This window comes from Balaenoptera physalus, assembly GCF_965194825.1.
Source record: "Balaenoptera physalus genome assembly, chromosome: 4".
Classification (NCBI taxonomy): domain Eukaryota; kingdom Metazoa; phylum Chordata; class Mammalia; order Artiodactyla; family Balaenopteridae; genus Balaenoptera; species Balaenoptera physalus.
The window spans coordinates 118,451,904-118,475,088 of record NC_138891.1 but is presented as its reverse complement, the minus strand read 5'-3'; the positions used below and the strand labels follow the sequence as shown (position 1 = coordinate 118,475,088).

At 31.4% G+C, this 23,185-nt stretch overlaps 1 protein-coding gene and 1 long non-coding RNA gene across 6 annotated transcripts in view; one reads left to right on the top strand and one right to left on the bottom strand.

The window, feature by feature from the left end:
- USP25 (ubiquitin specific peptidase 25) overlaps nt 1-23,185 on the bottom strand; it is a 138,133-nt gene that overhangs the window by 1,763 nt on the left and 113,185 nt on the right. For all 5 annotated transcript variants that reach the window (XM_082460335.1, XM_082460336.1, XM_082460337.1 and 2 more), the window contains 4 exons: nt 12,780-12,958; nt 10,888-10,966; nt 6,451-6,530; nt 2,733-2,856 (listed from right to left, as the gene is read on the bottom strand). In XM_082460335.1, the coding sequence (XP_082316461.1) occupies nt 2,733-2,856; nt 6,451-6,530; nt 10,888-10,966; nt 12,780-12,958 (462 nt within the window). The remainder of the gene's footprint in view (nt 1-2,732; nt 2,857-6,450; nt 6,531-10,887; nt 10,967-12,779; nt 12,959-23,185) is intronic.
- Nucleotides 1-23,185, top strand: part of LOC309660204 — a 417,957-nt gene that overhangs the window by 283,417 nt on the left and 111,355 nt on the right. The gene's annotated exons all lie outside the window — the stretch shown is intronic.

Sequence of the window (23,185 nt, the reverse complement as noted above, 5' to 3'; positions counted from 1 at the left end):
TTCATTGCAATGACTGACCTCTGCCACTGCTGCACAAAGGCAGCCATATGTAAATGAATGGGCATGCCTATGTTTCAATAAAACTTTATTTATAAAAACAAGTGGTAGGCTGGAGCACAGGTCAAGTGTGCTGACATCTAATTGAGTAGAAGAGAGAAATCCATGAGATAAGAAACAGACATAGGAGACAGATAAAAAGATACAGGTATAATAAGACATTTATGTCTGAAGTTTTATGTTTACAGAATGATAAATATGATTTTTAAATAGTTTTAAGCTGAATTTCAAATACAAAAATTTTATTGTTTCTTATGGTTATATTATGTCATTCTTGTGCAATTTATCTTGACTTTGTAAAGAGGCTTATGCTGAAAGTCCAATTCAGCCACTAAGCAAATTATTTAACCTTCAGCAAACAAGTACTTTCCTAGCTTCAGCATCTTTATATGAAAAATGAGATACTATTACCTTCCTTACACAGTGGTTAAGAGGATTAAATGAGGTAAGCCTTTAAGTATCTAGTGTAATTTTTATAATTTGCATTCAAACACATATAATTATTCTGAAATTCGATGTTAAGTTCACTAAATCAAAACATATCCTAGAAACAACTCAAACACAGTATGTCCAAAGCCAACCTTATTCATTCTCTTAAGAGTCCCAAAAGCCAAAGACAGAACTAGTAAGTCAGGCAGCCTTAATGCTTCTATTTCCTTCTTCCCACTCATCTAATAGTTACCAAGTCCTTGATTTCATTTCCTTTACCATCTTATATACCCTCTCTTTCATATTCATTGTACTTCTGCCTTAGTTGATGCTCTCGCCCTCTCTTCCCTGTCTATCTCCTCTGGCGTTCTTCATTTCAATCTTTACTCCTTTCCAGTTCATCTTCTAGTATACTACTGCCAGAATTATTTTCCAAAAACAAATCTGATCATGCCAAACTTACACCAACTTTACAATGGTACCAATGCATTAGAATGGTGCATAAGCTTCTTCACAGTCTGACATCAACAAATCCTGTTGGCTTCATCACTTCCACCTAACCCTGTTCCTCATAACTTAGCCACAATGGATTTATCTTCACTTTCTGTTGTATACTTTCCGTGCCTTTTCATATGATATTCCTTTGTCTGGAATGTTTTTCTCTCTTCTCTACAAGGCATTAAACTCTTATTTATCCATCAAGATCCAGATCAGTGTTTATCTTATCTCTTAAGCTTCTCCCCAACAATTCCAGGCATATTATTTTGCATATTTCTCATAATAATACTTATTCTGAAATATAAAAATTATCTGTGTACATCTCTCACCAGATTGAATTCTCTTAGGATAAATAATAGGTCTTACTTATCTTTGCATCCCTCAGAATCTGACATTCAGTAAATACTCAATGTAAAAAAAAAAAAAAAACCTTAAAGGAACACTAAAATAATCCTCCTGAGGTTTTCTTTAAATCCCTATGTGAAACAGCAAAGTGTGGCTGGTTTACTAACCTATAATGATAAAAGAAACACATTCTACCATTTTATAAATGTCTTAGAATAACCATCAAGTTTTGGTTGTATTTATGTTTAAAACAGTTTTACCAAAATATTTCAATATCCTAACACTGTAACATTTTTACATTAAAAATTGCTTTAACTCATTCAATGCAAAATTTTATATAATTATATAAAACTTTGTACTTTTTAAAACTGAAATATATATAATTCAGGTCCTCCTTCTCAGGGGTTGATTAAAAACCTTTTGAAACTGACCAAATTAAGAATACCATCCTTAATGGATACAAACCATCAATAATTCAAGTCTTAAAATACACTCAAATGCAGCAAAATCAGCTAAGAGAAAAATAACAAGATCACAAGCTTCTAATATTCCCATTCAAAAATTCTGAAAACATACCACAGACTACAATTAACATATACTATGTAGTTCTACTGAAAGAAAACATTTCACCAGTACACCTACTTAAAGTTTTTTAAAGTACACATTTGAATACCTTTATATATTTTATAGAAAAAAATTGCAAATTAGAAGTTCACAATCTATAGTCACGTTAATAGCTAAATGAAATCTAATCAGAAAAAAGTATAAAGATGGAATTTGTAATTTTATACATAAAGGTTAGCTGACTCAAGAAACATTAACAAAGTACTCCAGATATCTAGAGAGTAAACTGGTGGGGGAAAAAAAAAAAACTTGCTAAAAAGATTTCTTAAAGTTTACAACAACAATAATATTTCAGCACATGCATAGTAAAAATATTTGAGGAAAAAAATTCCATTGACTAGGTGAAAATAAAGGATATTATACTACAATGAATCCTTTAACATCATGTACACTATATACACTATTTATAAAAACTCAGAAAAATCTATTCTTTTTCTGGAATAATAATGATGATAATTCATAACATCATTTAGCCCCTCTTCTGTCATCAAAAGAGGGAATGGCAGAATGAGAAGAAATCTAAATATAAAAATGTAATTATTCTGATCTCATTTTAAGAACATTTCTGGTTCATCATCTGTAAAACTTAAGATCCTTAAAGAAGAAGGGATAAAGAATTGAGTGTATTTTCCCACCTCAAGGGAACAGACCCAGATTATAGACATCATCATGACACCCCATCAGAATTAATAGTCAATCACTTATATATGAGTCTGGAAAATTGCCCCAATGGAAGACAAAATGATAAAGTAAACACATACTATGTGCATTCAACTTACTAGTAAACATTCTCTTCTATAATGTGATATCAATTCTTCATCATGTCCTCTGTATGGGCCTTTGGACAAGAGTTCTTTGTTATTCTGATAAGCACAGATAAGGAACAGCAAGGAATCTATATAACTTAAAAAAAAAAAAAGTATAGCATTAGTATTTTATCTTTGTAAAAAAAAGGTCAATTACAATTATAAAGCATTTTAAGTATACATTTAAATTTTGATTATCCAGAACAACATTAAAATAAAAACTATCATCTGATGATACACTGTATGCCTGAAGGCATCTTCCGAGCAACAGCCGCATCTGAAACCAGCAGACAGTTGTCTTAAAAATAAAACAAACAAAAAACAGAGCTAGGAATTAAGAAAAAACTGAGAGAAAAAGGCCATAATTGATGAATTCAGAGTTCCTTCTGTCTTCCTTGGTATTTATTTCCATTTAGACTCAAAATTAACACTGATGTGAAAGTCAGTGATCTACTTTTTAAACAACATAATGCCAGTTTTGTTTGAGGGAAGGATCAGGTTACTTTGTTCCTTTATCACGAACAGCACTCAATTCATTCAGTGACTCTTTTTTAGTCAGGTTTTTTTCTATGTGAGGGCACAGTTCTACTCATTGAGAAAAATGTAACAGAGGGGAGAATATCCAAAGGAGACGGGTGAAGTAGAAGGGAAAAAATGCTTCTAAATCTGGGAAATCTAGTGGGATACAAACAGACAAAAGAAAACACTAACATAAAAGGCAGGCAGGGTTAAGCCTCTGTTTTATAGTTAATATTAGTATGTTATTGATATAAGTCTAGACCTTAAGAAGTTCAAACTAGGTTTTAAAAAGGGAATATGGGAAAAATGTTTGAGTATTATATTTGTCTCTAAAATGATTATTCTTCTCCTAACATGCTGTAGGAAAAAATATATACAGCTATATATTTGTATAACTGAAATATGAAAGATATTTTAAGATATTTCCTATGTGTCAGATTTTCCAATCGTAATGTATCTTCTCACAAATTCAGAAAAATGCAACATCCTAAAAAGTGAAATACTGTACAGAAACAATGTTTACTGCCAATCAGTGTTACTGTTTATTAATTTCAGGTGCTCAGAAACAAGCCTATATTCCAAATGTTAAATGTAGAATTATGTGGAAATTAATGTACACATTCATGACAAATCAAATTACACACCTGAAACTACTTCATAAAAAATAAGTTCTTTTAAGTATGTTTTGAAAACAGCTTTTCCCAGGAATTTGTTTTTGAGAAAACTTAGGGTATGAAATCTTATTTAGAAATAATATGGGTATAGTCTCAGCTAAAGCTTTTTTTGTTTAAAGAGTGATAATAATATTAAATGTTGTTTTACGCCACTAAGTTGAATTAGTTTGCTGGCACATCTACCTTTCCTTTTACAGCTATTAAGCTTCCTGTTGAAAGGTCTCCCCTGAATGACATCCATATCTGGCTTTCTAGACCTGAGTCATCGCTCTGAGAATAGCTCTGAAACCATGAACATGTTCCAATTTTCTAGTGAAGTACACAAAACGTTCTACATTTTATCAACCTTTAAAGTGCTTACATTTCAAGTAATCAGAATAAAATTCAGCAGTCCAGTTACCAAATTCTTATTTAAGATAAAATAAGACTATGTAGCCTGATAGATTCTCTTTATCTTCCATTTTTACTGCTGTAAAATTACGGTTCCTAAAAACATGATTTCATTTCACTACTCACAGAAGTAATAATGACCCATCAATAAATACTTCAATTTATGGTTTTCAAGTGCTAAGTTTTCATTAAAAACAAGTTTGAACGAACCTTTTGGCAATGTTTTATACACTGCTAGTTATGGTAACCGCTATATTTAAAGTGGTAAAATTAACATTTCTTTTTTCAATATTCCATAAATATTATTTGTCACCATTACTAATTTTCTAGCTGATCTTTTGCATTTGCTATGCTAAGAATATTCACTTTACCAACAAGAATATATTTAAGAATAAGCAAATTATGAAATTTAAACATAATTCCAAGTTATACTTAAAGTCCTTTAACAAATGTTAACTCAGAAAAGCTAATGTAGAAGCTATGCAGAGAGCAAGAAAATGACAGGTTCATCTTGTTAATTCGTATTGAGATAATGAATACATTTTGTCCTTTTCTGATTTCATTAAATTATACAAGAATACAGAGGTCTCTATTTCAATTTTTCTCTCCCTAGTTAGTCGTGTGACCTTGACAAAGTTATTGCAGCACTGTGAAGCCCAGTTTCTTTACCTATAAAATGGAAATACCTTTTAGATATTCTATTCAATTGTAAGACCATATTAATATTTTTCTCAGAAAACTTAATCTCCAAAATCCTAAAGCTAATTAGCATATCCCTATTAAATAAAACTTTGACCAAAATATTAATAAAATAGAGCTGATCAAAATAGTTTTCTATTTCAGTGACCAAAGTGAATTAACTTAAAAGTACACAATCACTAGGACTTTAATAATTTGTATCCAATATTAACATTACTTCTTACTTTTGTGTGATAACTTTTAAGATTTTGATAAGTGTAAGAATGATGGCATTGTGTACTGTCCAACGAACAGAGCAGCACTGTCCAACAGAACTTCCTGCAATAATGGGAAGTGGTGTATCTGTGCTGGCCAGAACAGTAGCCACTAGTCACGCATAACTACTGAACATTCAAAATGTGGCTAGTATGATTGAGAAACTGAATTCTTAACTTTAAAAATTTTAATTAATTTAAATTTAAATTTTTGCATGTGGCTGGTGGCCACCATGTTGGACAGCATAGCTCTAGAAGTAATGTTCCATGTTGGCATTTAAAAAAAACAACATTATTACCTCAAGTGGAGGTTTCTTATACTTTACACAATAAAAAAGAAAAGGAAAAAAAAAGAAAGAAATCAATATCCCTTTTACTTGGCGGCAGTATTACAGTGTATATTAAATATAGCACATAAAAAAATCCTTAGTCAAGTAAATTAATGTTAAAGGATATGAATTGAGAAATACATGGATAATAAGTAAATACACATTAGTGAATAATCTATAATGGTCAGTAAATCAATATGTATCCTTTTCTTCTCAATAACAGTGATTGCAATTTAAAAAGTAGAAATTCCTTTAAAACCATCTGTAATTTGTATGAGAAGTAATCTAAAATATTTACAGTCGCAGTATTTAGAAGACAACTGATTAGTTTTCTACAGCTATATTTTTTATAGCACCTGGAAGTTCAGAGAAAGAGACAGATTAGAAACGCTATCTCTAATTTGAAGTCAAGATTAAACTCAGAAAGAACAGGAAAAAGGCTAGTGACTGGAAGGTGGATGTTGGAGAATACAAAGAATTCCATTTGCTGGGCTACCAGCTTCTTCGGTCCCCAGCAAACTTCTAGGCTTCAATCTAATCCTATTCCATTCTAAGTTTCAATTGTAGTGTTTGAGAGCTGATAAAAACAATGACAATAATGCCAGCTTTACAGATTTAGCTTAAAATGGAAAATATATTGTATGTGGGGTATATGGGAACTCTTTGTATTAATTTTGCAATTTCTCTGTAAATCTAAGACTGTTCTAAAATAAAACATTTATTGAAAATATACACTGCGAACAAAACCTTTTCTATAGATGAGGTCACATCTGAATAGAATACAAAAATTAAGCTCTTCTTTTCATGTGTGTCCATTTTGCCTTACCTTTCTCTTTGAAAATTTTCTAGCCCAATTATGAGATACATGGTTGTTTCCCTGAATTTTCTATAATCCTGATGCCATTCCTGTAGGTGAAAGAAAAGAGTAAAAGTATACAGATATTAAAACTACAATGAAAACTGCTTATAAATGCATTGTTTTGATAACCGTTTGAATTAATAGAAGCAAAGAGTTCATAATCAAAGATAAACTAGACCTAAATCAAGACTTTACTGTCTTATATACAAAACTATTTATCGGTATAATAATAAATGTAAAAATTATTAGACATTGATGAGAAATTAAACAACAATGATCTCACTAGAAGAAAACAGAAATACAAAGGCAAGATAATCAGTCAGGTACGTCATCTCTCTCTCTCAAAAATTCTTCAGTGTAAAATTTTATTATTAAGATATCATTATAGAATATTTGGGGTGCATGTATCTTTTCAAATTAGTGTTTTCATTTTTTCCAGATACATACCGAGGAGTGAATTGCTGGATTATATTGATGGTTCTATTTTCATTTTTTTGAGGAACCTCCATACTGTTACCCATGGGGAGAGGGAAAGGAGGAGTGCGATAGGGGTACAGGATTACAAAATACAAACTACTATGTATAAAATAGATAAGCAGCAAGGATATATTGTATAGCACAGGGGATTATAGCTATTATCTTGTAATAACTTTTAATGGAGTATAATCTGTAAACTGAACCTATGCTGTACACCTGAAACTAATATAATGTAAAGCAAATAGACTTAAATTAAAAAAATATTATTATAGATCTACATCACATTGAAGGTAGAAGGTAAATGAAGCTAACTCCTCTAACAGGAAGCAAAGCTTGAAGACTGTTATTTGAAGCACAGTTTTAAGGAACTGAAAGAAAAAGCAAAATGTTACATCATAATAAATTTATTTAACCTTTTAATTTTCCCAAATTTGTGTTAAATTTTAAATGTGGTTGCTGAATACTCTTTTCAGCTGAGCTATGGTGAAAAAGATAGATGTATTTCACATTTCAACAGCCCCTTCCTCCAAAACAACTCACAATTATTGGGCATGTAATGTGACTAAATGATTCAGAACTCACAACTTATAACTCTAGAAAATGATTAAAAAAAAAAAATCAAGATTTCTTAACTTACTTAATAAAAATTGATTCAAGGAAAATCATAACTAAAATTCAATATAGGACTAACCTAAGGGAGATAGCGATGATAGAAGTGTGAAAGCTTTTATATACATATTATTATAAGTAAATGAAAATAAGAAACATACAGGCCAGTTATTGACCAGCTACATTCTACTTGAATACGAATCATTTTAATTTTTAATTTTAAAAGGCATAATTTCCACACTATTAGTAGACCTTAATAACAAATAAAGGTTAAATTGTCTTGCAAGCATAAAGTTAACTTTTCTGGGGGAAGTATTCAAATTGCCACTCTATTGTCATTAGAATCACCTTAGAAGTTGTTAAGTAGGTAAACTTTTTCTTTAAAGGGTTAGACAATAAATGTTTCAGGCTTTGCAGGCCATGCAGTCTCTGTTGTAGTTACTCATCTCTGCGGCTGTAGTGTGAAAGTGCTGATGTGCAATACCTAAACAAATGGCTTGTGTTCCAATAAAACTTTATTTAAAAAAAGCAGGTAGTGAGCTGGATTTGGTCTGTGTGCAAGGTTTGCTGATGTGCGACTTAGAGCAAGACAAAGATATGTGGGATATACAGAATCCAAAAACATGTCACGTAAATACCTATAAGACTTAGTGGATCTGCAGTTAGAAAAAATATGAGAAGTTTTCATAATAAAAATATGCTGAATCCAATCTGATGAAGCATGCTTGTAGAGAGACTGTAGAATCAAATCACAGTTAAAAAATCAAGTCCCATGTTACCTGAATCTTGGAGACAAGGGTAGAGTTAGCAACCAATTTGCCTGCCATCTCTGGCATGTACTGTGTGTCCATTTATTTGTGGCTGTGTTCCTATATTTTCTATTCTGCTTTATTGTTCGAATTTACCTATTCTTATGCTAATACTATTATAAAGCATAAAGGTTAAAATAATTTGTATTGATTTCAAGTAAAAAGCCTTCCTACCTTGTTCTTCTTCAAGAATGTCAGGACTAGAGTGAGATCTTTGCATTTCCATAAAATTTTTGAATCAGCTTATTAAAGCTCCATAAAACAACTTGCTAGAATTCTGACAGAAACTGCCCAGTATCAATAAACCATTGTGGGGAAAACTGACATCTTTACAATACCAAGTTTCCCAAACACGATACGATACATATATCCATTTGTTTAGGTCTTCTTTATAATGTCTCCTAAAGTCATGCACATTTTTTGCTATATTTGCTTCTAGGTACTCCACAGTTTGGGTACTACTAAAAATGCTGTTATTCTTAAGAATTTCTATCTGATTATTTGTTACTGGTATAAAGGAATAAAACTGATATTTGACATAAGACTTTTATGTTACAGAGCTCTCTTATCTTTATTTATCTCCCATAAATTTATCTGTAGATTTTGTATTTTCTAGGTATAAAATCTGCAAATAATGATAACTTTGTTTCTCCTTTTGCAATCTCTTACTTTTTGCTTTATTTTTTGTTGCCTTACTGTCCTTGAATTTCCAGTACAATGCTGAATAGAAGTGGTAATGGCATACATGCCTGTCTTTTTCTTGATCACAAAAGGAAAGCTTTCAATGTTCAGATTTCTTTATGATATTTGTTTTTGTTTTTCAAGACACTCTTTAGTAGATTAAAGTAGCTACCTTGTTTCTCCAAAGAAGATATACAGATTGCCAAGAAACACATGAAAGGATGCTCAACATCACTAATCATTAGAGAAATGCAAATCAAAACTACAATGAGGTATCACCTCACACCAGTCAGAATGGCCATCATCAAAAAATCTACAAACAATAAATGCCAGAGAGGGTGTGGAGAAAAGGGAACCCTCTTGCACTGTTGGTGGGAATGTAAATTGATACAGCCACTATGGAGAACAGTATGGAGGTTCCTTAGAAAACTAAAAATAGAACTACCATATGACCCATCAATCCCACTACTGGGCATATACCCTGAGAAAACCATAGTTCAAAAAGAGTCATGTACCACAATGTTCATTGCAGCTCTATTTACAATAGCCAGGACATGGAAGCAACCTAAGTGTCCATCGACAGATGAATGGATAAAGAAGATGTGGCACATATATACAATGGCATATTACTCAGCCATAAAAAAACCCAAAATTGAGTTATTTGTAGTGAGGTAGATGGACCTAGAGTCTGTCATACAGAGCGAAGTAAGTCAGAAAGAGAAAAACAAATACCGTATGCTAACACATATATATGGAATCTAAAAAAAAAAAAAAAAAAAATGGTTCTGAAGAACCTAGGGGCAGGACAGGAATAAAGACGCAGACGTAGAGAATGGACTTGAGGACACGGGGAGGGGGAAGGGTAACCTGGGACGAAGTGAGAGAGTGGCATGGACACATATACACTACCAAATGTAAAATAGACAGCTAGTGGGAAGCAGCCGCATAGCACAGGGACATCAGCTCGGTGCTTTGGGACCACCTAGAGGGGTGGGATAGGGAGGATGGGAGGGAGACACAAGAGGGAGGAGATATGGGGATATATGTATACATATAGCTGATTCACTTTGTTATACAGCAGAAAATAACACAACATTGTAAAGCAATTATACTCCAATAAAGATGTTAAAAAAAAATACAACGCAAAACAAAAAATAAGTGGAGAAAAATAAACGACGATTATATTTAAAAAAAAAAAATGACTGTTTTCTGTATCCTTCCTTTTATCTGTTAATGTAGTGAATTACACTAATTGTTTAAGGGAATATAAAGTAATTAAGTTTGTAAATGAGAGCGGTCATTAATCAAAGGCAGTCATGAAAGCAAGTTAAAATTTACCAAATTTATAAATTTTTGAAAAGATAATGTATAAAGTTAAATTTAAAAGCTTGAAAAAATACTAGGTGTTTGAATTGGTAACTTAAAAAAATATTAGTTTTAAAGCCAAAGTTAACACAAAGAGAATTTTTTGCACAAAAATTACCACAGGCATGATACGAGTGCTCATGTGTGTGCTCGAGATCTCTCACACAACACTGTCCAGTAATGACAAATATGTATGGCATACAATGATTAAAACGAATTTCTAACTTCCCCCCAAAATATGTGATGAAGCAAAGAAAAAATACAGCATGGCTTCACTGTAGTACAGTATTTAAGAACATAGGTTCTGTTAACAAAGTTGTGACGTGAAGCTATGAGAACTTTAGGCAAGTTACTTCACCACTCTATGTCAAATTTTCTCACGTGCTTAGCTGTGCTGAAATGAAAGATTACTGAATTAAACAATTCCTCAATCTACAGTTCAACCTCTCAAAAGGCACATTACCTCATACTCCTCAAAGTTTACTTCTTCAGGTTTTATCATTTCAATTTTGGCTTGAGCAACTTTCATTATGTTGTGACACCTTCAAATAAAACAAATGTATTTCTAAATCAAAAGCAAACTCCATAAAAACTGAAAAACATGTGTTACACAAAACTAAACTACCCAACACATATGAAAATGAAATACACTATCACTGAGCAATATTTTTTTGAGGAAACAACTTTCAAATAACTTAAGTGAAAAATGTGTTTTTTGGACAATACCAGATAGTTACAAAGTATATAAAGAAGACAGAAGCAATAATTCTAATTCAAATTTACCATGTTATATTTATTGATACATATGGCTTTTAAACTATATTCTATTAATAAAGATGGAATATGTAAAAAAAATTTTTAAATTTATAATGTATTATTAAGTAAGCTCCAGAGACACAAAATCTTATTTTCCCCCAAATGGTATTATTCATAAATAGTAAAAAGGAATCCAAAATGTGCCTATCATTTCAGGTAGGAATGGAAACATTTCAACAGATTTTATGATCAGAACCATTGCTAAAGAAATCTCCCCAAAATATATTTAGTTATCACACACATTTTACTCCAGATTTCAAGCACAAAAGAAATTAGATTTCTTAAAACAAACTATTTTTAGTTGCCAGGGCAAATAACTGCAAAAGACTGAAAAATCAACGTGAACACTCCATAAGTATCCTCCCCAAATTCAATAGCATATACTCATTGGAACATAGTACACTGACAGTCCAGATAATGAGGGTTATAACTTCTGAATTCTTCAGTTATATGTAACAAAATAAGTGATGCCAACCTTACTACTAATAAAAATATTAATAGCCAATACTCACTGAGCATTTACTGTCTACCAGATAATGCCCAAAACCATTTACCTGTATTATTTCACTTAATCCTAAATTTCACAGCAGACACACGGTGAGGCAGAAATTAAATCTAGATGCTTTGTTTTCCCTCATACTCTTCTCTACTCACATATTTTTAATTCAGTATTTTTGAGACATTCACGAAAGGATAATCATTTACTTCAGAATTAAAATGTGTTTACAATGAACTCCAAGATAGTATAAATGTTTCTGTATTCTAAAATAACTTTTCAGTACTTTGGATCTTTACCTGAGGCCTAAATTTTTTTAAATAGTATTCATTCTAACTAGACTAAATTAAAATTTTTAACATTAGTAAATAGTTTTATAGGAGTTTCTAAGAGAAAACATTTTTTGGTAAACCAAAATTAATTTAACCATTCTAAGCCTTCTCTTTATGTCAGGAGATGTTTAATTACTTTATTTGTACATATGATTAATTACTCTTCTCCAGTGGTTCTCAAACAAGGGTTATTTTGCTCCCTCAGGGGATATGTGGCAGTATCTGGAGACAGTATGGGTTGTCACCAGTTGGAGGGTACTACTGGCATTTAGTGGGTAGAGGCCAGGAACATTACTAAATATCCTACAAATTACCGGACAGCCCCCTCAAAAACAAAAAATTATTTGGCCCCAAATATCCATAGTGGAGAGGTTGAGAAATTCAAATATTAAGTCCCAAAAGGGCAGTGATAATTATATTATACTCTTCTGTGTACCTTTACATTGCCTAGCTCAGTACCTTAGTTCACAATTAAAATGTACTGAAGTGATCTAAATTATTTTTAGTTCAAACTTTTAAAGGTCATGATTATAAATTCCAAATAAATTACAAAGCAATTGTTCAAATTAAGTGAAGTCAAATTCTGTACTGCATTTATTGAAATATGTCTGTGTATGTGTAAAATAAACATTCAAAAATTGCACTGGGAGCTATAAAAAAGACAAGGACAATTTGAGCACACGAATAAGATATTTAACATTTTCAAATTACCTTTCATCAAAACTCAAATTTCTATCTCCAAATTGTTCTAGCAATGTTTTCTCAATGATTTTCTTTGGAGCCTGATTCTGGATAAAGTAGACTACTACATGATGTAAACGGTAGTCTGTTTCTGGTGGGGTATCTTCTTGGGCCAATTTAACCAACCTTGAATATTCCAACTTAATTGCCTAGAAAGTACAAGAAAATGTCAATCTTGGTTAATTATAATAATTAAAATCTTTCAATATTATAACTTAATTATCCTTACAGTGAAATATGCTTTTTTCCTTTTAAAATATTACAAATAAGGTAGTAGTACATCTAAGAATATTGTCCCATGTTCCATAGTTTAAATACATCTAAGCTTACCATGTGAGTAACTTTGTAAAACTTATCAGAGCCTGGTCAGAGTCTATTCAGAGGCATAAAACAGAGATACTAGGTATATCACCTAACCTATGCTCAGTTTGATGTACCCCTCTAATGTTTCAAATTCTAGGGCTGAACTGCAGTTCCCTAGAATACCCATATCTGAAAGAAAATGGCTGGCTCTTAAATGCATAACATCACCACAATTAACTTCAACTGTAGAGCTGACAAATAAGGGATGAAAAAGCAAGTTTTTTATTTACCATAAAATAAATTTTTTATTGTTTCAAAAATATTGATTTTGATTATTAATGCATAATATCACTATTACTACCTTGATACTTGAGCTTACTTTTTCTTTATAAACACCTCAGAATTCATATTATAATGGGAAACTATGAATACTAATGCATGTTCCCACACATAAGCAAATGATTTGAAAAATATCTGCTCATAAAGAAATATGTGTACAGTTATATATCAAATACTACTATAAATAAGAAGCCCATATAGTTAAAGATAACACTTTAAAAATATTCATTTATATTAGACACATCTAAATTCTAACTCTGCTAACCATAAAACATTTGGGGCTACATGCAAAATATATTTTACAAAAAGTCCATTCTACCGGAAAGGGTTTTTCTTTTTTCTTTTAAATGCATGCCTTTCCTAAGCAATTCTTGGCCATCCAGAAACTACCACCTATGGGGCTGTATTTTATAGAAGTGAGAAAACACAACTGAAAAATAGTAAATGAAATATTCTAGTTATATATTCTTAGGGAAGCTAATAAGTCCTTTCTATTGATATATAGCTTAGCATTATAAATAGAGTAAGGTAATTACTCTATAGCTAAAATAAATTATTCCAGTTTTATTTTGGATATACATGTCATTCTAAAGTGTTACTGCTGTGGTTAAAAATAGCCATGAAAATTAACTATATTTAGTCATGTAAGACTATGATGGCTCACTTTACTGCATGCTTTGCTTATAAACTCTTTAATCTTCCCAATTTGAAATTAAAAATTTTTCCAATTTGAAAAAAAGGCACATGGTCATTTAATAACTAAACTATACGGAATTTGAGAATAAGTGTAAAAGAAAAACAATAAATAACTGTTCTTCCTTATCATGGCCCTTAGACAATGATTGGCAGAGGCTATTAGAAGGTTTTTGGATATTTAAATATTTCAGATGTCATGCTTTTGGCCGAAATTAGTATGACCAGAATAAAATAAATTTGTCTCTTAAATAATATTATAGGTTTAGACATAAGGAATTACAACACTAAATGATTATCCATTCTCCCACCTGCCTTCAAAACACATGCTGTGATTTTTTTTTATAAATAGTAAATAGATTTCTATTAGAGAGCTAGAATATACATCGTCTTTAACTCTAAGATTATGTTTATCTCTTGATTTTGCTCTATTTAAGAGTCTCCTAATTTTAATGAGTAAATGCCAAAGTCATAATCTATAGGTGTTTTATTAAACCAGTAGAAGTAGAAAGGTACTTCTAAATATCTAGGAGCAATTTTTCAAACACAAAATACCACATTTTATCAGCATAAATTATCAACGTTTTTTAAAAATAAATTGCTATTTCTCTAACGTCATTTTATTTATTTACTTTTTAAATTTTTATTTATTTATTTATTTATTTTTGGCTGTGTTGGGTCTTCGTTTCTGTGCAAGGGCTTTCTCTAGTTGTGGCGAGCGGGGGCCACTCTTCATCGCGGTGCGCGGGCCTCTCACTGTCGCGGCCTCTCTTGTTGCGGAGCACAAGCTCCAGACGCGCAGGCTCAGTAATTGTGGCTCACGGGCCCAGCTGCTCCGCGGCGTGTGGGATCTTCCCAGACCAGGGCTCGAACCCGTGTCCCCTGCATTGGCAGGCAGACTCTCAACCACTGAGCCACCAGGGAAGCCCTCAACTATTTTTTTTTTTTTTTTTTTTTTATGAACTTCCTTCTCAAGAAGTTTTCTGACTTCTACAATATACTCCAACCATACACATTCCTTCAGATTTTCAACAAGGTGTTCCACACTGGTATATTTAGGAGAGCTGTACACAGTCTACCCTTAACATTTAACATGGTCTTACTAATCAGGCTCAGTGTTAACCTATTGAGTCTTATTTCCTGTTACTCTTCTACCCAGATCAGGTTCAACTCCCCACAAATGCACACATGTCTTTGCTCCTTAAGTTCTCTACATGCATGATGTCCTTGATCATTCCCCATCTAGCCACACATGATTCATTCAATGAGACTAGTTAAAGTCTCTCTCTTTTGAAATCTTCTTCCAAATGATTTCTACTTAGACTTTTTTCTACTTTTCTAAATCATATGATAAAACATATTCTAAATTTATAACTTCTTATAGACTATTTTGATGTAAGTATATGTATACATTAGAAAATGTCAAATATACAAACATACAGTATACTCTGGAGGCAGTAAGATCTAAGGGAAAATCAGCTGGAGTAAAATTCAGAAAGCTAGGTATATCATTTTATTTTTAAAATTGTTTATTTTAAAAACTGATAGTGTACTAAGAGATGAAGAAAAACTACTTCAAATTCCAGAGGGTCAGAATCATATAGGTTATATTCTTTGAGCACAATGTAATATAAATAGGAATTAAAAATAAAGATAATTCCCAAACTAAACACTTAGGAATTTTAAAATACTGTTCTAAATTATTCTTGGACCAAAGGAATCAAAATTATATTAATACTGGGAATATGAGATCTCAAAACCAAAAGGTCACAGCCACATTGGTAAAGGAAAATTCCAGCTTAAGCAATACAGAATAACATTTATTTCAAGAAGCTAGAAAAAGAAAATAAACCAAAATAAAGTAGAAGAAATAAAATAATGTGGCAATTAGATAAAGACCACCAAAGGCTTTTTCTTTCCAAAGAGCTGAATGGAAGACCAAAAAATGGAGAAAACACCACCAGAAATAAGGAAAGTGATAATACCAAAGATACAGGAAAAAGTTTTAAAATTTATAAAAGAATAATACATAACTTTATGCCAATAAACTATAACATCTTTATTAAACAGATGATTATCTAGGAAAATATAAGTTATCAGAATTACTTTAAGAGGCAGAAAAACTGAAGAGATGCAGAAAAAATATAGATAATTGAAAAGGTTGCCTAAGATCTATGCCCAATAAAGGAATTAGGCCCATTCTGTTTTAGAGCTGTGCTGTCATGTCAGATCTTCAAAGACCAGATGATTCCTATATCTAAACTGCTCTGAACCTGAAAAAGGGGGAAAGGCTGCTTAATGATTATGTAAAACTAGTATAACCTGAATATCAAAAATTGACAAATATTTTTAAAAAAAGAAAGTATAGATCAATTTTGTCAGTGAACATAGATGCCAAGACCCACATCTATTTTTGATAAACTACCTTGTGTACATAAAGAATATATAGGAACAGATAGTGTTTACAATGATTAAAAAAAAGATAGACGAATGCTAAGATCCTTACTTTGCAAGGATTAAGGAGAAATCTGTTCAGCATCTCAAATAGATGCATTAAAAAATTATCTAAATTCCAATACCAAGCAGTTTAAAAGAAAACTCTTAACTGTAAATTTAAGAAAGTGCTTTTAAACTTATAAGAGAGGATCTGTAAAAAACCAACACTACACATTCTATTTAACAATAAAACACTAGAAACATTCACATTATGCTCAGGAACTAAACAAAGGAGTTTACTACCATTATTTTATTATTTATATTCTGAAAAGGCTGGTCAACATAATAAAACCAGAAATAAGAGATAAGTATAATGGAAATTATCCCAATAATGAGATAGTTATTGGGAGGCAGTTTACTGAAATAATCAAGAGAATCAACCAAAACATTATTAGAAAATATAAAGGGTTCAATAAAGTAATTGGATACAATATAAATACATAAAAGTAACTAGTTTTTCCACAACCTACCCTACCAATAATTTGGTATTAAAAGTGAGGATAAACAACTCAATTCACAGAAATAATTTTTATATATCTAAGATTAGATTAAAAAAGAAGGTATAAGACCATTATGAAGTAAAATTATAAAATCTTACTTAAGGACATGAGAGAGGACCAAAAAACTGAAGATTCATATCATGTTCCTTTCTGAGAAGATTCAAAATACTGAAAAATATAATTATCCACCTCACTGTAACTTAATATAATGCAAGTACAATCAAATTCGGAAAGGATTTAAGGAGACAAGTTGCAGTTGGTTAAAAATTATCAAAAAAGAAAAAATGAAACTTGCCAAACTTTCCATTTATAAAAGAAAAAAAATTAAGAGGTGTTTCTACTACAAAATGTCAAAATATATTACAAATGGTCCATAATGTAAATAAGTGTAATATTCAAAAACAGAAAAATGATCAATGGAACAGAGAGACCCAAAGAGACCCATTTATAAAAAGGATTTAATATACGATACAGTATTTTAAGTCAGTGTGCAAAGAATGCATTAGTCAAAGTGTTATTTGTCATGATACGTTTGGACTTTTTGGTTATTTCTCTATTTGGAGAAAACTGAAATCTCATATCTGGGAATCAAACAATAAAAATCATTAAAGTAACAAAGATTTGCATAATTTTAGAAGTGATCATATAGTCTCAAATCCATTAAGGAAATATTGCTATATTTTATAAGATTAAAAACATTATGTACAGTTAAGACATCAAAAACAAATTTAAAGATAAATGACAAACCACACAATACAATTTTCAAATTATAGATGAATCAAATTTCTTAGCAGATCAGATGCTCATTTAACTTAAAAAAAAGAAAAAAAAAGTGTGCAAAAAATGGACAGGCAGTTAACATAAGAAATACCAACTGCCAAAAAATTTAGAGAAAGATACTTAGCCTAACTAAAGATCAAAGATACATAAAATAATGGGATTACCCTTTTTATATCATTTTGTCAGCTAAGCATCAATGATGGTACATTGGAAATTCTACTACGCTATGTTCACATGAGTTTTCAAATGATATATGTACAAGAATGTTCACAAAAATACTGGAAATGACCTAAATGCCCAGCAACAAAAATGGTAATGATGAATTTAATAAAAGTTACAATTTGTGAGGGTTCTTTATGTGACACTGACACTTTATGTGTCTGACACTTTATGTGACAGACACTGTCCAATGATGTCTACATGGATTATCTCATTTAATTCTCAAGATAACTTCCCATTTATAAATAAAAAAAAATGGCCGTGATAATGTCAGTAAATTGCCTAAGATCACACAATTATTAAGGGATAAAGCTAGAATTTAAACCCAGGCATCTGACCATAGAGCCTTTGCTAGTAACAGCTCGCCTGGGACAGAACTTTCTAACCTAGGCCATGAATAAGCTGTAAGAATTCTGAGATACTAATCCCATCAGCCTTTATGGTGGCCAGATCCATCACTAGATCTATCCATGTTTGTCATAACAAGGAAAAAACTGGAATGCCCTGCTCTAAAAAAATGTTTAAATAAATTTTGGTAAGCTCAACAGGAAATAAAATGTACCTATGAAAAACAATAAATCTACAAATCATGACACGAATAATCATAAACCACATTACATGAAAAAAAAAACTAGAAAAAGAAAAGATAGAAAGAGCATACTTCTATTTTTATTTAAATTATAATGTATGGATGAGTACTGAATATCAGTCTCATTTATCTACCTAGGAGCATATACAAGAAATAATCAATAGAAGCTAACTGTGGAGTGAAAATTAAAAAGTGAGAGAGAAATGTTTACATTCTATGTTTTGGTATATGTATATCTTATTAGTTTAAACATCACTTTCTCTAAGAAGCCCTCTAGATAACAGCTCTGTTTTTCCATTATAAGGTCTCTTTCCACAAACTGCTCCTTTATCATACTAATTATGACTCTAATTAGTGTTTGCTTCCCCCTAGAAAATAAGCTTCATTAAGGCAGGAACTCAGTCCATCATTTCCCCAGCTATATTCATTGGCTTTAGTACAGTACCTTGATATAAGCAGGTAATACCTTTTGAATATGCCCATCAACAGAATGGAAAAAAAAATAGTGTAGTCATACAACGGAATACCATAAGAGAATGAACAAATTCTAACTATATCCAATACTATATATGAAGCTTCAAACATGTTCTTCAGTAAAAGCAGCCAGACACAAAAGGACCTATAGTAAAAGATTCTAGGTATATAAAGTTCAACAAGAAAACTTACATTGTTAGAAGTTCAGATAACATCTACTTTTGGATAGGGGGAAAGTGTAGTTCATAGAAAGAAGAAACAAAGGTAATTTCTGGAATACTATAATGTTCTATTTCTTGGCCTGGTTGACAGTTACATGAATAGGTGCACTGCGATAATTCACAGAGCTGTAAACTCAAGAACTGTGTTCTTTTCAGCATGTTTTACATCTTAATAAAAATATTTTTATAACTACTGAATAAACAGAGGGGTAATAATAATAGGCATTTATAAAGTAAAAAACAAACTAATAAAGTTATGTCAACTGGGAACAATTGTTATGAAGCAATGAAATAACCAGTAAGGAAAAAAAGTTTCATAATATAGAAGTGTTATTGCTTCATTAAAATCCTAAGGGCACTTTAATAGGTACAGACAAAAAAAAAATGTTACAAAAAAGAAATTTTAACGTCTTTGAAAGTAAATGAAAAAAGTTACACTAATCCCATGATTATAATTATGATGTGACCCTCCCACTCCCACCCCTGTACATATACATACAGGCAACTAGTACTTTGAGAATATTATTCCTTTTTTTCCTTCTGGCTTTTATTTTTTGCTCATCACAGTAGCCTTGTACTGCCTTTCCCTGGATTTTGTTTTTACATGACAGAAACTTCTGTCTTTAAGCCACTAGGATTTGGGGACTTTCTGTTAACAGTGAAAACTAATCTTAATAAGTCAACTTGGGAAAAGGACTTAGGTAAATGTCTTTTCTCATTTGTTTTTCCAGATCTGCCTGCCTACTAACTCTTTAATATTCGTGTACAAGGGCAGACTCCCATGTGGGAGGGCCTGTGGTTGAAATAGGAACTGTGACTGACTGGGTTGGTAACCCTTCTTAATTCAAAAGTTAATCCTTAGCAAATCCACTTACCCAGCTAGATGTAAGTTTCATTTCCCAACTTATCTTTTTATCAGTAACAAAGCGAACATTTTCATCACATGGTTTTACTACTAGCAAACATACATAACATTTAAAAAACTGTTCTGATCATAATGCATAAGTAAATCCACATACAGAAGTACTTAAACATGCACAGAGTTGAAAAACTTCTTCTCACAGCCAAAAAGCTAATATAAAAGAAAGCCAACAAAGTTTTTTTGGGTAATGTGACAGGATAGAAGAAAAAAAAAAACTCTTTCCCTCAATTTATAATAAACTAAGCATTAAAAAGAAAGAAAATTAAAACTATACTATATCTGATTTAGGGAACATAGGAAGACAAAAGGAATCATATGTTAGATTCTGTGCTATGTATATATTTTGTGATTTAATACTGAATGTCGATAATGATTAGAGTCAATTGCCAAGAACATACAGAATAATTAAAAGGTCAACTGCTGTAAAAGGAACCAAAAGTCTGTCAAAAGACCTATAACCAAAAAAGGGGCTAAGCTCATATGGTTTTATGAGTGAGTTCTAGTTTACTCTTATGGAACAGTTAATTCCTATGGAAACTATACTAGAGTTAAAGAAAAACAAGAGAGGTCAAATTCATTTACTAAATGAATTTAGTAAATGAACTTAATAAGTATGACATCAAACCTGAGGAAGAGAGCCTCCAAATTATAACTTACAGCAATTTTTTTATTAACATAGAATGCAGAAAGCCCAAATAAAATGCTACTGAGCTAAATGTAAATAGGGTATTTTTAAATTTATGAAATAAAAAATTAAGAAAAGTGTTTTAAGAAAATATTCCAGAAAATTTATAGTACCTTAGGTTGAAGAAGACTTTTTGTATAGCAGTGAAACTCCAGAACCCAGAAAGGAGAAGAAAGATAGTATAGATAGCACAGTATTTTTAAAACTTCTTTATGGAAAAAGGTACCATAAACTAAATTCAAACAGAAATGGCAGACTGGGAAAAAATATAGGACATACATCCACAGAGAGAGTAATATATAATAAATGAGAGTACATCTATACCATAGAATACTAAATGCAGGTGGTATAGATAATGTGGTAGATATATTGTCTTAACTTTAAGAATACCCACAATATATTTCTGAGTGATATAAGTTACAAAATAATATGAAGAGTAAAAGTTAAAAAATTTCTCTATATATGCATGTCCTTAAAAACAAAAGGAAAAAACCAGAAAGGTTATACAAATGTTAGAAGTGGTTACAACAGGGCAGCAACTGAGACTGTCGTTATTAGTTTTACTTAAGACACCTCTATATTACTGAATGATTGCATTTGTATATGTTATTTTTGTTATGTATATGACAAATTTTCTCAAATTTTATATTATCAGCTAGAACTTTCCAAATGCTAATCATTTACCTATACCAAAAGTATACATTAATTATAAACTGATAATGTTCACCTACATATTCTTCAATTACAGATAGATGAAAATATACACAAATATAAACTTCAGAGATTTTCTGCTGCATCAAAATCAGAGGGTAAATTTAAAAAGACAAATATATGAGATACAGAAAATACACAAAGGATAAGATGCAAAGGGCATCCCCAAAGTGATGATGAAAGGAGATCTCAAGACATCAGTTATATACCAGGAATAAAGGAAAACCAATGCAAACTGGAGCAGGTCATAAAGCTCCAGAATAGAATTCCACAAGAAAATAAAACTGACAAAGAACAGTGCAAAAAACTAAGCAAACAAAAAACAAAACAACCAATTCCAAGGAAAATGAAAGATGAGGGAAAAGAAGTAAAAGTAATAATATGTATGACTTAGTTCAACCCTGAGTAGCACACAAGAAATAATAATACAAGCTGAGAATTCTGAATTAATCAAATGACAAGATTCTTATACACATATTGCATGTGTGTGTGTGTATGTTGATGGAGGGATGAAAACTGTATGTGCTGGTGCGTGTATATGGGGCAGGAGAATAAAGAGGGCTCATCATTCACATCCCATGGTAGGGAATTCAACAGGAAATGTGTAAACTAAGAATCACAAAATCACAAGCATTCTACTTAAAGATATAGAATTAATGCCAAAAGGATTTGATGAAATAACTGAAAGCTGTTACCAGAGCTGGGGGTGGGAGGGATATGATGTGACTACTGTTGTTTGCAGTATGTATAATTAGTTGGCTCTTTAAAATATATGCAGGTATTAATTTAATAAAAGCGACGTTTCCAGTTCAACTGGAAGATAGATAAAGATACCCAACTTGACAAAGATGACAATGGTACTATCAATGACAGATAACTCTTCCATAAGAAATAGAAGAAAACTTTTGAACACACATATTTAGTGTTTTCTAAGAAAAGAAATGTAGACTGCCCGGGAATAAGGATTAATTTTTAAACATAAAAGTTGTTTTTCTTTTTTTTTTGATAAGAGTAGTTTTCAGCCTCTCTCATGGGATCTTAACAGAGTGAACAACTCATCTTGGGACCAGTCTGCCAGAACTTCAACAGTTTAGCCCCTAAGTCCTATTCCCAGGAAACCCTTCAGTCCCAGGCATACCAGGATGATTGGTCACTCTAATTCTAACCAGTTCAAAAGTGTTTATTGATATAAGGCTATTATTCACAAGGCCTTTGTTTATACTATATACCGAAAGAAACACTGAAAATAAGCAGTTTCTTAAAGACTGCGGTGAATGGTGGTATAGAACATTAAGGGAAAATTTTAGATTTTAAATGTCAAGAAAGGGAACACGTAGCTTTGTTGAAGTGAACTATACCTCAATAAAGCTATTTTTTTTTTTTTTTAAATAACAAACACTAAAAGGGGCCAGGGGGGTAAAATAATGAACTGGCTTTGGTTAAC